General features: G+C 43.6%; 1 protein-coding gene across 13 annotated transcripts in view; it reads right to left on the reverse strand.

Annotated features, from left to right (window-relative positions):
- Positions 1-15223, reverse strand: part of Ptprt (protein tyrosine phosphatase receptor type T) — a 1058455-nt gene that overhangs the window by 580223 nt on the left and 463009 nt on the right. For all 13 annotated transcript variants that reach the window (XM_075962946.1, XM_075962941.1, XM_075962945.1 and 10 more), the window contains exon 7: positions 4640-4933. In XM_075962946.1, coding sequence (XP_075819061.1) covers positions 4640-4933 — 294 coding nt within the window. The remainder of the gene's footprint in view (positions 1-4639; positions 4934-15223) is intronic.

Raw genomic sequence — 15223 nt, forward strand, 5'->3', positions numbered from 1 at the left:
AAATATCTGATATGCAGCCCCCGAAGGGGTTGCAACTCACAGGTTGAGACCCACTGTGCTAGAAGAAAACACTTTATGTTCTCCATAAGAAAGCGGCCCAGAATGCAGATGACACCATGAGCATCATGCTCTGAAGTAGGAATCCTCATGAGATGGTGAAGAACTAGAGAACATGGCTAGAGCTGTGTTAGTCCTGACAACCGGCCAGGCTAGCCTTCTTCTCTGTGTGTTAATGGCTCACAATAATAATGTCCGTAACAGAAGCACCAACAGCTTGTGATTCGTTTCATTACAGGAGTCTGAAGAGCATTTTGAGATTTTCAAAACCCTTTGATATACATCATTGTCTTTGCCCCTAGGCCTTTATCCTAGGAAGGATGATGAATGATTAAAATGAGGGAAAGAAACAAAATGACGAATTAAAAATGAACGAAGCATTCTGAGAGGAAAGCAGGAGGACAGAGAGAATTAAACTGATTTTTATCAGTGCTAAGGAGGTTCCCAACCCTTCATCCAGGTGAAGTTAGGGATGTTCTCATGGAAAAAGCTCAAATTCCTTAAGCTCTAGACTAATACATTCCCATTGCCTGCTAGTCATCTTCTCCTAAACAAACCATATTCTCCCCCTTAACATCTTCAGCACTTACCATCTCAGAATAAGATTCTCCCTCTCATACCTCAGTTACCTATACCACAAACCCTAGATGTCCCCTTAGACCCTCTTCTCCCTTCCCCACATATGTAGATTGCTGTGAATCTGTCTATGGTATAAGTAGCTAAGTATGTGCTCTGAACTCCTGCCTATTGGTCCTGCACACAGTATAGCCAAACTCTTAATGTCTTCCCCTTAAAGGGTCAGCCTCAGCTTCTTGGTTTCTGCTACATCAAGGATCTATCTGGTCATACCCAGTAGAACAAGAATATACCCCCACCATCCCTCACTGACTTGGTCGTTCTGACATCTTTTTGGAGCTTAGCTGGGCTTATAACATAACTACTGCCAAGCTTCTGCCCCTGTCTGTCCTGTCCTTTCAAAGCCAGCCTCTTCCCCAACTGCCTAGAACAGAGATTGGCTCATAGAAGAGAATGAGTAAGTGTTTGAAAGGACAAATGCAGCCATTCATTTTTAGCTGGTCTCCATAGTTACTACACAACCCCATACTTGAGAGGACGCTCGTGAGCAGAGGAACCCACCCCCAGCTCCTTCAAAGCAGTGGCAAGGAGACTTTTTCTCAGCACTTGCATGCTGTGTAGCCTTGATCCAGTCATGTGAGTGGCAGTTTGCCTCTCAGAGTTCAAGTCACACACTCCGTGGGTCTACTTGCAGTGGGCACACCAATGTGCCACAGATGCAATGTTTGCATTTGCAGCCGTGGGAGTCAGAACTTCTGATTGCACGGTCTTACTCTTGTACTTCCTGATTCATTGGGTGAGGAGAGGCTAGGTCTGAGCTTACATGAAACTTAATTCTTTTGGGTTTCTGTGACATAATACCATAGATTGGGTTATTTATAAATAATGGAAATTGGCTTTTCACAGTCCTAATAAAGACTGGATTGCTGGCCATAGACGCATCTTCTCACTTAATTCTTTTGGGTTTCTGTGACATAATACCATAGATTGGGTTATTTATAAATAATGGAAATTGGCTTTTCACAGTCCTAATAAAGACTGGATTGCTGGCCATAGACGCATCTTCTCACTATGCCCTCACTTGGTGAGTAAGCAAGAGAGAACTCTGGATACTCTCCTATAATGGTGAAAATCTACTCATGACATAGTTGTTCCAAAGGCTCCATCTCCTACACCATCACATGGAGACCCAGGTTTCAACATAAGAGTCATAGTAAACCAAAGTGCCCAGTCTCTAGCCATACTGGAGTCCCTGGTCCAGGAATCCCACACTGAGAAACGCTGCTCCAAAGGTGCCTAAGGACACCGCTTGCTGTCCTGTCTTCCTTCACAAAGCATGCTATTTCAACACCCAAACTGCATGTTTATACTTTACCACCCTTTTCTATTTTTCTTGAATCCTTACCCAGCCTGCGAATTCCTCTGGGCAAAAATTATACTTTCCACACTCTGTTTTGCAAAATAATGAGTACATTTCCAGAGTGATTAATAATAGAGTAGGGGAAGGGGAGAAAACTCCGAATAGCGAAGGTAATAAAGAGCATCTACAAATGGATATCAGCCTGAAATTCTCTTAAAAATTAATTATAAAGCAAAGAACAGTCTACCATCAGTGGCAATGGAAAATAAGATGATTTTCTTTATGACATAGTTTGAGAATGTAGGCTATTTGAAATTTAAGTCTAACTTACTTAAACACCACCATTTCTGGAAATACAATACCACAAACAACATTTCAACTCCAAATTTTTACAACGATAGTCAGACCATTGTGTCTGTCACATGTAAAATCCATTAGGCAGCCGTGGCAACTGTTTGCGATAGGTTATAAATTTTTATTGAGATGATCATCTCGCGATTGAATTTCTAAGTGCATTATATGATCACGAGCAAATAAGTCCACAGGGGCTTTGAAAGTGCTTTGAATGCCATTTCCAAAGATCAAAGCCCTTACATTTACCTTGCGGAAAAAGAGAAGCCTTATCAACAGGTTCAAATCAATTATTTTTATGAATGACTATTGCATGGCAGAGCTGAGGTAAGGAATTGCCTGGCTTAATAACATATCCTTCTGTCCTTTGAAAGCAGTTAGCTTCATAATCAGGTTTCAATGAGGAATTTTACCAAAGATCTGTTTAGAAAAATCACTGGGAAAATGGACTCTCTGTTCATCACAGTGGTTCAATAATTTTTCAAAGCAGTAAGTCTGGGCCATAGCAATATTAGTGATCCTTGGCTTCTACACATCAGGAGCACTCCTGAGACACGAAAGAGGGGCTGCTGTCGGTTCTGCTTGAACACTCAAACTGGCTCATGAACAACTGAAAATTCAAGCTTGTTCAAAACCATTGATCTAGGAGAGAGCAATGCAAGCACAGAGCAAATGTACTTATATGTGACTGTGTTCATAGAAGACATAAGTAGAGTAAAAACTTGAAGTCACACAGAAACACACACACACACACACACACACACAGTTCCCCTCAGTTCACCACTGTGGTCAGACACGCCCATTTCCACCTGGTGTTTCCTTTCAGTCTAATTCAGATGGCTTCTTCCTGCCTCCCAGTAACTCACAGGCTGCAAACCCCTACCTCTACTTGTAAAGAAAATACTGAGCTTTCCGGGAGGTGTCTGCGAGCTGCAGTATAGCGTCTTGTACTTTTTGCTCCACCTGATGTCTAAAATTAGCTCCCATGCACATCAGATGGTGCTCTCATTTTCATGGGTTACTAAGGAAGTAGGGATAGCCTCTGCCCTTGCTTTTCCTCCTAATCCCTGTGTTCTTTATAGCATAATACAGTGAGGAGAAACAATTTTAGTGGCATGACTGTCAAATTCTAACAGGCTTGATACAACATCCTCCGCTGTGTCTCGTGTTGGTGTACCTATGAATTCTTCACTCAGAGACAATGTTGCTTCATTTTCCCTCAGAAGCCCATGCTGGATGCGTCACTAGTCCCGGGACCACAACAGTACAGTAGCTCTGAGCTCAGTATGTTATACCAGGAACGCTCACCTTTCTATTCATCATGGTGTCGCCAAAGGCTCTGGAGTCAGAAAACCTGGGTGCAAATCCTGAGTGTACCACTGGCCATGTGGGGAGCCCGGATAAAGTTAGAAAATACTGAGCCACTCTCCCTTCGTATCTACATGGAACAAAAGTACTTCCATGGAGTGGTACTTGAGGGTGATAAGGACAGATGGTGAGTTTTAGAAAAATGAACACCAGTCTCTTTTAATTTCATGGGTTCCATTCAGACATCCAAGCTCAGCCAACAGACAAAGCCAAGAGACCTTGGGATAATCTTGTATGTAGAGAACCTTTCCAATCACATCCACCCCAGCGGCACTTAGGCAGGGACCACCAGGGAAACAGCTGGAGCCAGAAACCCACAGTTAACTTAGAATCCAGAGGTCCCCAAGAGGACTGTCCCAAGTCACACTCTTTAGTCAGAAGCCAGGAGCTCCCAGAGGATATGGAGTTGGGAAATTCTGAGGAACCAAGGCAGTTTCAGAGTCAATTCTGAGACACTCACAGAACCAGGAAGCTATAGTGATGTAACTGGCAAGAGGATCTCCTCAGAGACAAAGCTAGAACCAGGAAGCACCAGGACAATGACCAGATCCAGGGGTCACAGACCAAGCAAACTACACCTACTAGATATACAACTGGAACAAGAAGCCTGCAGGAACATAGTTGACATGGGGACTTTGAGGGCAGAACCAAAACCCATTAGAGACATGCAAACCGCACTAGGATTCCTCACAATGATAGAGCCAATGTCCCATCAGAAATACTGTCAACATCATGAGCATATCCGTGACACGACCAAAGACAGAAGGTTCTAGAATCACATCCAGAGCTGAGAGTTTCTCTCAAGTCTGAACAAGCCTTTAATGGTCTTTCCATCAAAGGCAGCACATTTACACCAGAGGAATCTGTGTCCAAGAGGCAAGAGGAGGGCCAATCAGAACAGCACAACATCTGGAGGGACGTCCTTACCTGCACACTTGGTCCTGGTGGTAAGAGGAGGTCCTGGTGGTCCTGTGCCTCCCTCGCCTGGCCGTGTGAGCAGCACCCGGATCTCATACTCCACATCAGGGTCCAGATGCCAGAGCTTGTAGTTGGGAGAATCCACGATGTGGGTCTCGGCCCAGGTGCCCGTGGTAGTGCGGTATTCCACTTCCTTCAGAATGATGGGACCGTCGCCAATAATGGAGTTGGCATTTGGCTTAATCCACAGGTAGGTGGCCCCCACCGCCAGTAGTTCTGGGGGAGCGATAGGCGTGGGAGGCTCTGTAAGAAAGCAAGCAAGCCAAGGAATTTCAGTCTAAGTTTACGAAGTAGAATCCAAGCATGTAAAGAAAAGTGGCCAAACTCTCAACAAAACCATAGAGAGGACGGTCGAAATGGCAGGCAAAGGAGCTTGTGCCAACCATACCTTGAGATGGATTCAAAGGACCCACATGGTAGAAGGAAAAATGACCCCCAAAAGTTGTCCCTGACCTCCACAAGGGCATATATTCTCTCTTCTCATTCTTCCCCCCTCCCTCCCTCCCTCCTTACCTCCCCCCTCCCTCTCTCTCTCCCTCTCTCGTGTGTTCTCATTTAGAGTAACTTGTATGAATGTATGTTTAGGAATGACTGGTTGGGACTGCATAACCTGTCAGTGGCTGATTCTCCCTCTCAGCAGCCTTTAGCTGCCTATAGTTCTTCATCTAGGGGTGGAGCCTTGTGAGATTTTCCCATCCATGCTGGCAAACCATCTGGTGTTGGACATTATGTGGGTACTGTTGAGGGAACCATGTAATTGGAGTTTCATGGGTGCAACTCTCATATATAGAAGGCACTATCTCATATCGGATGCCCGCATCCTGTGGCCCTTCACCATCTTTCTCCTCTTCCACGATCTACTCTGAGCTTTCACTGCAGGGATCATGTTACAGACAGATGTAACATTTGGGGCTGGACACCCCACGGTCTGTTGTCTGCACTTCACCAATTCTGGGTGTGCTGGTTAGTTGTATGTCAACTTGACACAAGCTGTTTGATGTGGGGAGGTAGTCAATTATGGGCATTGCCAATCCTGGGCTTGTGGTCCTGGGTTCTATAAGGAAGCAGACTGAGCAAGCCACAAGAGCCAGCTAGTAAGCAGTACTCCTCCAAGGCCTCTGAATCAGCTCCTGCCTCCAGGTTCCTGCCCAGTCTGAGTTCCTGTCCTGACTTCCTCCAGTGGTAAGCAGTGATGTGGAATCATAAGCCAAATAAACCCTTTCTTCTCCAAGTTGCTTTGGTCATGATGTTTGTCACAGCAATCATAATTCTGACTAAGACAGTGGGTTTCCCCAATTAGCTCCATATACTGCAACAGGAATTTTCTTTGATAGGGTCTAAGAGCAAAACTTATCCATAGGAAGAAAGATACGTATTTAGAATACAGTTAAGCACTACACTGATCTAGAAAAGTGCCTATAGTAGATCCTCCTCTAGAGCCCATGATATCAACCATTATTCCCTCCCATTAAAGATCCTTAAATCCAATTAGACAGTTGAACGCTAATCCCAAGATATCATTGACGCTATTGTACCACTGATGATATCTTGCCAGACTGGTCATTGCCATGGTTAGTAGGTAGCTGGGTAAAACTGACTGCTTTTCTCCCGTGGCAGCCTGCACAGAACCTTTGGATACTGTGAGACCTAGTCCTTCAGGAGGAGGCTTTCAGGCCAGTTCCACCTCAGATCACACACACTGTTAGCAGAAACCCTCTGCAGATGGTGGGGTGAACACGGATAGGAGATGGTGATGCAACAAGAATCCAGCTTCGCCCTCACCCTGACAGGTTTCTGCCAGCAGAGTGTCTTTGGCTAACAGGAGCACAGCAGGAATCAAGGGCTAAAGGAAAGGTCATAGCAAGTTCTCTGCTAACTTATCTATGTGACACCTTCCTTAGGCAATATATATTTAACCAAATAGACATAACCAAACCCACAGAGCAATTAACAACCCCCTGCAAGGTCTCCATATGTAGGTCAGGCTGACCTCAGACTCACTATGTATCCAGAATGGTCTCAAATGCCAGGTTCCCTTGCCTTGGCCTTCCAATTACAGGAATTATAGGTATGCATCGCCATGTCTTACCACGTGGCCATCTGTTTGTTCTGAGATGTCTTTCAGGCTTTATTTTACTTTCTGAAAAATATTTTATTTGAAGCTGGAGAGATACCTCAGTGGATAAGATCATTTGTTTGCTCTTGAAGAAGACCTGAATTCAAGTCCCAGCACACACCTGCTTAAAAATGGTTGCATAAACTCACCTTGACCTAAATACATAAAAAGAATATGTCAGTGCCATGACAGGATCAATGTGTAGACTATATACTATAGGACAATGGCTTGTTAGCTTAATTTTAGCTCATAACCATGTCTAACTCCAGTTACAGCAGAGGATCTTCTAACATTCATGCACACCAGGTACACAAACGCACAGACGGTACACACACACACACAACGGTTAAATATTCATGTGCATAAAATAAAAATAAATCTTTAAAAATGTAAGTATTTCATTTAATAATCATACGTGCATATTATTTTCACAGGACTTACACAGGATCAGCCATCTTCCCAGCACAAATACAGAGGGGCTCATGAAGTGCCACCACTACCTGAGGAGTTATGATATCTACTGGGGAGGGAGAGTCACATTTTGTCTGGGATGTGGATTCTGAGATGCAACCCATAATCCAAAGAATTGATTTATTTTTGGTTGTGCATAAGTTTGTGGGTATTTACATGTGAGTGTAGGTACTTGCAGAATCCAGAAGAGAACATTCACCCTCTTAGGCTTGGAGTTACAGGTAGTTATGAGCTGCCTGATGTGGGTGCTGGGAACTGAATGTCACTCTTCCACAACAGTGGGAAATACTCTTTTCTAAAAATGTTTATTTATTTATGTAATGTACATTGAGGTTTTGCCTGCATGTATGTCAGCATGAGGATATCAGATCCCTGGGAACTGGAGTTACAGACTGTTGTGAACTGCTATGTGAGTGCTGGGAATTGAACCTTGGACTTTTGGAAGAGCAATCAGTGCTATTAACCGCCAAGCCATCTTAACCACTGAAATCTCTCCAGCATCCCTCACTCACATTTTGTTTGTTTTGTTTTTAAAGAAGCATGGTGTGTTCATTATTTTTATTTGTGAAAAACACAGACGTGGGAACAAAAACCACCACAAAAAGTAAGGAAAAGAAAGCATGTCTCTCTTACCAGCCAGTTCTGCACATTGTAATGCAGTTCTTATTAATGTCTCACATTTTCCTGTAGTCTCAACGACACACAAGCTAGTGGTAGATGGTTTTGTTTCCCTCACTTTAAGCACCCTAGAAGATCCAGTTACATGCTACAAGGAAGAGGGAGTTACTGTCTTTTCTAGATTCTGACTAGACTATAAAACTATGATCCTAAGTGTGTTCCTGGGGTTGAGTATATGGGCTGTTCTAGGCTTAGTCATGGTAAATGATTCTGCCACAGACATCTCTATGCAAATTATCTCAGGCCTCCTTGTCTGAGTCTGGTATTGTTTAATGACCAAAAGGCAAGAATGGGTTATCTGTCCAGGAGAATGAACAATTCCTTGAATCCTAAAGTCGAATATAGAGGTGATGGGGGTGAGAAGCCAAATGCAGATTTATTAAAGAGCTTCTTATTGGGGGAAGTCTCTGGACTGCTCAGATGAGCAAAGCATGGGTGATGTTAGTTTGGTACTCAGGTGGATACTTTGGAATAAAGATTTATTCTGTGTTTTTCTTTTAATTAATGGCCCAGCATTAAGGATTCTCCAAAAGAATAATTTGCTATAAACCAGGGGTGGACAATATCCTCTCAGTGTGACTCGAAGCACACATCTTGAGGGACAACTTCAGATTGCCTCTATTACAGCTCGCCATTTGGTCGGAGAAAGGAATTAAGCAGATTAGTCAAGCTAGGTGCTTTCTTTACAAAGCCATGGAGGTTATTACTCAGGACCTTGTTATCTCCAAGGTGTTTGCAAATTGATTTTGGGATAATTTGTTCCAGGTAGAGAAGTTAAGTTGGCAGGCAGATAATTTCTGGACTCGTCCTTTGTGCATTTTAAATATATGGAGCCTCTGACGGCCATTATCAACTCTCGGGAGCTCCCATCAGTCTCCAGTGAGGCCTCAAGGGTGGTATTTTGTAGCTCCACGATGACTCTGCCTAATTCCTTAATATAATTATTCACAGAACGGCTCTGGACGGGACCAAGAACAGCCCACTCCAGTCTGTGGGAGCTGAGCAGTGGCTGCACTCAGCTCTTCCATCGACTTTTGCCCATGGTTTACTGCTCTCCTATTTCAGGCATTAGCAGTTTTCAATTTCTGACCACCAGAAAGAAAATACAGAATTAATCTTTCCAAACATTTACTCTCTTTTCATGTATTTCTAATGGTAGCTACAAGTGCAATAACAAACGTCTTCTCGAGTGTATAAATGTACCCAACTCAAACGGCTTGCAGGTTCACAAGTTCATGTGCAGTCTAGGTGTTGTGCCTCGCTCTTTCTCTCTCTCTCTCTCTCTCTCTCTCTCTCTCTCTCTCTCTCTCTCTCTCTGTATTTCGCTGTTTGTCTGTCTTCTCAAAATAGACCATGGAAGCTCATCATAGTGTTTCCTGTTTTAAGAATCATGAAGGCACAAGATTATTGCTTACAGTTTTTATATTTTGGTTTTTCTCTTTCCATGCAGAACAGCCTTAAAAAGAGAAGGAAGAGGGGATGAGGACAGGACTGTCTTATTAACAAACACTATATCATTTTTAAATTAATAGAAACATTTGTATTAATTCTTACCATGGATTCTCTTCTGTATCTGAGATAAACTCTCCAATAAGACCATGCAAAAGATACACTTGGACATTCAGTCCAGCTTAGATGATGGCCATCCTAAGACCTCAAGATATCTAGATGAATAGTGAGTCCCAGAGGGCACTATATAAATGGGGTAAGTTAAGCACTAGAACTCAGGGCCAGATTCCTATCCCTTCCTTTCTCACTTTATACTTTCGACGTTTATGGCATTAACTGCAAGTGTCATTAAAGAATGTGTATACCAGGAGTGTGTGACTTTGAGTAACACAGAGACCCTAAAATTCTGATAAGAAACTATAGGTGTTCTTCTGGGAAATGTACGAAAGTGCATTGCCAGAGTTCTGTGCCTCATTTCAGAAATTCATGTGAATTCTTCTGTTGTAGTTAATCTTCCCTGGATACATAACTAGGTCTAAAATCATACAGGGGATGAGACAGACTTCAGGGTGCATGTGCCGTGAGGCTTTCAGTGAGGTTTCGCTGAGGAAACTACCCTGCACATGAGTATCATTGTACCATGGGATGAAGTCCTGGGGCTTAGTAAAAAGGACAGAGGGGAGAGTACAGTTAAGCACCAGAATTTCTCTGCCTCTGCTTCCTGGGGACAGATGTAATGTGGCCAGCTGCCTCCTGCCCCTTCACCACGTCTTTCCTGTTCTGATGGACTGTAGCCCTAAACTAAAACCCCCATGCACCTTTCCTCCGTTCAGTTATTCTGTCAGGTATGCTGCTACAACAACAACATAAGTAAATAATAAAATCTCTGAAGCCCATGTATAAGTCTATGTATTGACAATAGAGAAAATATCAGAGAACCTACTGAACCTACATGCCCTTATATTACACTTCTTTGAGACTCTAGACTACCCTTTGCTGCAGGGACAGAGGGTGGGAACATAAACATAAAAGAGATTACAATTCAGCATTTCCAGTTTTTCAGGCTCCCTACCTTTGGGGGAAAATAAGCACACAAAGGTTTTCATAGAGTGCTGGTGCATAAATGCCTCAGACCCATGAAAATGGTGCACCCAACACATTCATATCTAAAGCACATAGTCCATATAGGAACCTTCTACAACTGTTTATTTCCAGGACTAGAGATGTAGCTCAGTTGTTACATGTTCATGTAGCACAGTTCCCAACATTATATACACTAGATATAGTGCCCCACACCTTAGCCCAGGACTAGAGATGTAGAAGCAAGAGGGTCAGAAGTGTAAGGTTCTCTTTGGAGACATAATGAGTTCTAGACTAGTTTGGGACACATGAGACCCTGTCTTTAGAAAAGAAAAAATGTTTTTAAATCCATCTTTTTTTGCATCAGCAACATCACTGGGGTCTTGAGATGAACAACTTGGCAGGCAGAGGTTCTCGGAGAGAGAAATCTCATCTTTTATAAACCCGTGCATCTCACTGGAAGTTGAGGCAGTCTGTTCCTTGAATCCAGTGGTGAAGGTAAGTACTGACACTGTGCCATGGAATTAGAGGATATCATAGCTGAGAAAAACAGCAATGACAAACCGGGACGCGGGTCATATTGCAGGGGACAGCCTGTGAAGGGGCCTATTGCCCAGTAAAGGTCTTCCAGGGAAAGCTGAGGGGAGAGTATTATTGGGTTCAGACATTTACAGGGGTCCTCTAAGTCTGTATTGCGTGGGCAGAAATCACCCAAGGCCAGTCGGATCAACAACTAAAACCATATATTGTGAAGATTTATTCATTCACTCGGGAATACAAACATTCCTGAGATGTTGGTGTGTTCTACAGGTTTATTCAGTTAAATAATAGAAACAAGAACATTATTTTCTCTAGTGGGCTGGCTACCTGGAAGGGGTCATGAAGAAAACTTGTGGAGTTTGTAAATTTTCTATACCTTGAATATGGTTATACAATTTCCTAGTTTTCCTTCTATTGCTGGTTTAAAAACCACGACTGAAAGAAACTCAGGGAGAATGGGATTTATTTCACCCTGAAAGCTACAGACCAGCATTGAGGGCATCAAAGCAAAACCTCAAGGCAGAAGCCATGGAGGGAAACTGCTTCCTGGCTTGTTCCCCGTGGCTCACTCAACTTGTACCTCTCATAGATCCCAGGACCACCTGAACAGTGATTGGCACCACCTACAGTGGGCTGGGCCCTCCCACATCAATCATTAATCAAGCAAATGCCTCAGAGACATGGCCGCAGATCAATCTTACGGTGGCATTTTCTCAATTGAGATTCCCTCTTCTGAGAAGACCCCAGCTTGTGTCGAGTTGACAGAACACTAACCAGCACAGTGACACTCATCAAAACAGACCTTAAAATACAGACATCTTTGTGTGTGGAAATGGGGTCTTGAAGTTGAATGAGAAACTAGGCAAATGAGATGATTCAGCCAGTCAAAGTTCTTGAGCACGGGCCTGGTGACTTGGGTTCAATCTACAGAATTCATGCTAAAAAGCAAAACACCATGTCTCAGCGCTGTAATCCCTGAACTCCTATAGCGGCATGGGAGACAGACACAGGAGGACCATGTGAAAGCTCTCGGACCAGCTGAGCCAGAGGATGAAGCTAAACAACACAACAGCAAAAGAGACCCTGTCTCAACAAGGTGGAGGGGGGAACAGACACTTCAAGTTGTCCTCCGACTTCCACATGCATGAACGCATGCGCACACACACGTACACACACACACATATGTACACACACACACACACACACACACATGCACACACATGCACACACACACACATTTATAAATCATAAAAACCAAACCAGAGCATTACTGATCTCTGGTCAGTCAATGAGAAAGACTGTTCACAGAGATACAAGTTTCTAACTTTATTTAGAATGAATCCTACAAAGTTTATAAGAAGAAAGGAGGCATTTGAGAGCAGATACTCTTTCAGAGAACCTGAATCTGATATCCAGCACCCCCATCAGGTGGCTCACAGTCACCTGTAACCTCAGCTCCATGGGATCTGGCAACTCTGACTTCTGAAGACACCTGGGCTCATGTGCACAGAATCACACATAGGCACACACACACACACACACACACACACACACACACACAATTACTAATAAAAATAAATGTTTAAAAGAAGGTGAACCTTCAATCCTGTGCCTTTTCTCTCCAAGAAATTGTATCCTTTTTTTCCCCCCGATCTTGACTCTCCAGTACATCCCCTATTGCTCAGATACTGTTAGCTCCCAACCAGGAGCTTCCCCACATATAACACAAGCAACCCCTCTCTGACCTCCAGCATCCACTATGAAAAGACCAGTGATTGACACCTGATGGCCTCCCAGCCCACAAAGTTTGGAACCAAATCAAGAGGGAGAAAAGTCAGCTGTTGGAGAGCCATAGCCTGACGTAGAAAATGGCATTGGCCCCCTCTGGCTGGATTTCAAAGCCTACTGAGGAAAAAGATGTTGTGAGCTCCCCTCAAACCCTGGGCTACAGCTGCCCTCGAGATGCCAAAGCTCTCCTTCGATGTATAGATGGTGGAGTGACCCCTTAATGTAATTCAGCCTCATCCTCAGGCGGCAATCTTCAGACCAATTCTGTCTTTCTTTTCCCTGCTGTGAGCACTTGTAACAGTTTGACTCCCAGAAATTCCTACGGAGAGCAAAAGTGCTTCAAATAGCTGAAGACAGATTGGTGTGTGTATGTATCGTCTGCTTCGGACAAAAATCAAATGTTCTGAGGAAAACTGGAGGTCATTAAGGTGTTCGGGGAACCTTAATACGGTTCAGGTAGGGATAGTGTGGCCTCTGGCACATGCTACTTCCTTCTTTACTCTATCAGAGCTTGCATTTATTTTGATTTACTGGTCATGTGGTCTCGAGAGGTCTAACAACAGGTAAACGTATGTGCACAGGGAGACCAGCACAAAGGATATACTACCATCACTCCCACGCTTTTACAAATGCCATCCATGTCAGTTGGGCTGTGTTCTTTTTACTCTTAACCAAGTCATGTACCGCTCTGTTTTTCAAATCTGCCGTAAAACTTCTTGTGTTGTGGTTGTGTGGACCACTGAGGTATCTGCAAAAGATGCTCAAAGTCACTGTAGTAACCGAGAGATTACTGATGCTTGTGCAAGACTGATGCATAAAATAGTGGGTCAAGGATCAAGAGATGAAGGGGCCCTACAGCCAGAGTTCAAGTCTTCTTTGCCCCTGTTCATCACTTCTCAAATGTGTGACCCTAAATAGTCTACCTGAGCTTTGTGGGGTTTGATTTTCTCACCTCGAGATTGGAAAACTGCTTTATGACATAAGTTGCAGAAATATTTAAATTCTCTAGATAGCACCACAAGGATTGCCTATGCATTCACTGAGTCTGTCCTGCCTTTCAGAGTCAGAAGGGGGGCCTGTTTTCTTATCCTCAGCCTGGTTGGGGACCAGGTAGTCCCTGAGTGCAGTCAGATGAACCACAACAAACAATATACTAATGGGTGCTCCTGGAATTAGCCTTCGTCCCTCATCTTGAACTTCTGACAGCAAGACAGAACTCTAAGCAAACAACCTAAGTGGGAGATTTAGTTTATATTAGAATTATGGATGTTTCTCTCCATCATGGTGGCGAGGGTATGGGGAGCAGAGGTGCTTATATCACAATAACAACCCAGAACGCAGTGGGAAGACGGAGGGATGGAGGAAGGGGGGAGGAATAAAAGGGAGGCAGAGAAAAATATTACTGGCTTTCTTCTTCTGTTTTTCCACAAGAGTCCCCAGCCAATATGGCCAGTGTCTCTCACATTCAGAGCAGGTCCCCCTGTGCAGTGAAACCTCCCTGGCTATGGGGAAACACCTTCACAGGTGCACCAAGACTTGTGCTTTACTAGTCTCCTAAGCATCTCTTGAACCAATCAGATTATCACAGGGTCAAAGTTGAATAAGTATTTGATGTCTTAGCTGGATGTGGCGAAGCACACTTATATATCAGTACCAAGATTTGTGTAGGGGCAAAGAGATGCGGGCATCAGGAGGAATGTTGGAGAGAAGCAGATATGGATGTCTAAGGAGCAGAAGGGTTTGCAGAGGAATGGAGGAAAACTAAAACCCTGCAACAGAACAGTTCTCAAAACACAGATGAAGAAAACTCTCAAACAAAGTCTCGAGTTTTCAGACTGTGAAATGTGAAGAACACAGGGAGATCCAGACCAAGCCAATCAGCAAGCTCGAGTTTAGGCTCACCTAGGAATATCTTTGAGATATATGACTAGAGAAAAATCCCCAATATCTAGAAAACATACAGCTATCCATCAAAACAAATAGAAAGACTTTTTCTTTCAAAGAACACGCCAGCCCTCACACTGCATCCTTTCAATTTGAAACCCTGGGATATGGGGAGGAAGGAAATGATAATACTAATAATAATTATAACCCAAGTGACAGCAGAGTGAGCTCACAGACTGGACATCTGTGGACACCTGTCAGTGCACTTAGGATGTTAAAATGCTAATTGGTTTTATGATCACAGAAATCCTATGGGTAACAGCTATGAAGACCAACTTTTTAAATTTTTTCTAAAAAGAAGAGATATCAAGATGAATGTCAAATAATTAGTCATTCAAAGAACCAAGACTGGGACTGAAGTACCTGCCTAAGAGGCTTCACTCCCAAGCACTAATGTAAGGATAACATTACCACAGAGAGAAGAGGAGTACTCCTCCGAAATGTGCCAAGAATTTCACAGCCAGAGA

Source organism: Microtus pennsylvanicus, chromosome 2, assembly GCF_037038515.1.
Source record: "Microtus pennsylvanicus isolate mMicPen1 chromosome 2, mMicPen1.hap1, whole genome shotgun sequence".
NCBI lineage: Eukaryota > Metazoa > Chordata > Mammalia > Rodentia > Cricetidae > Microtus > Microtus pennsylvanicus.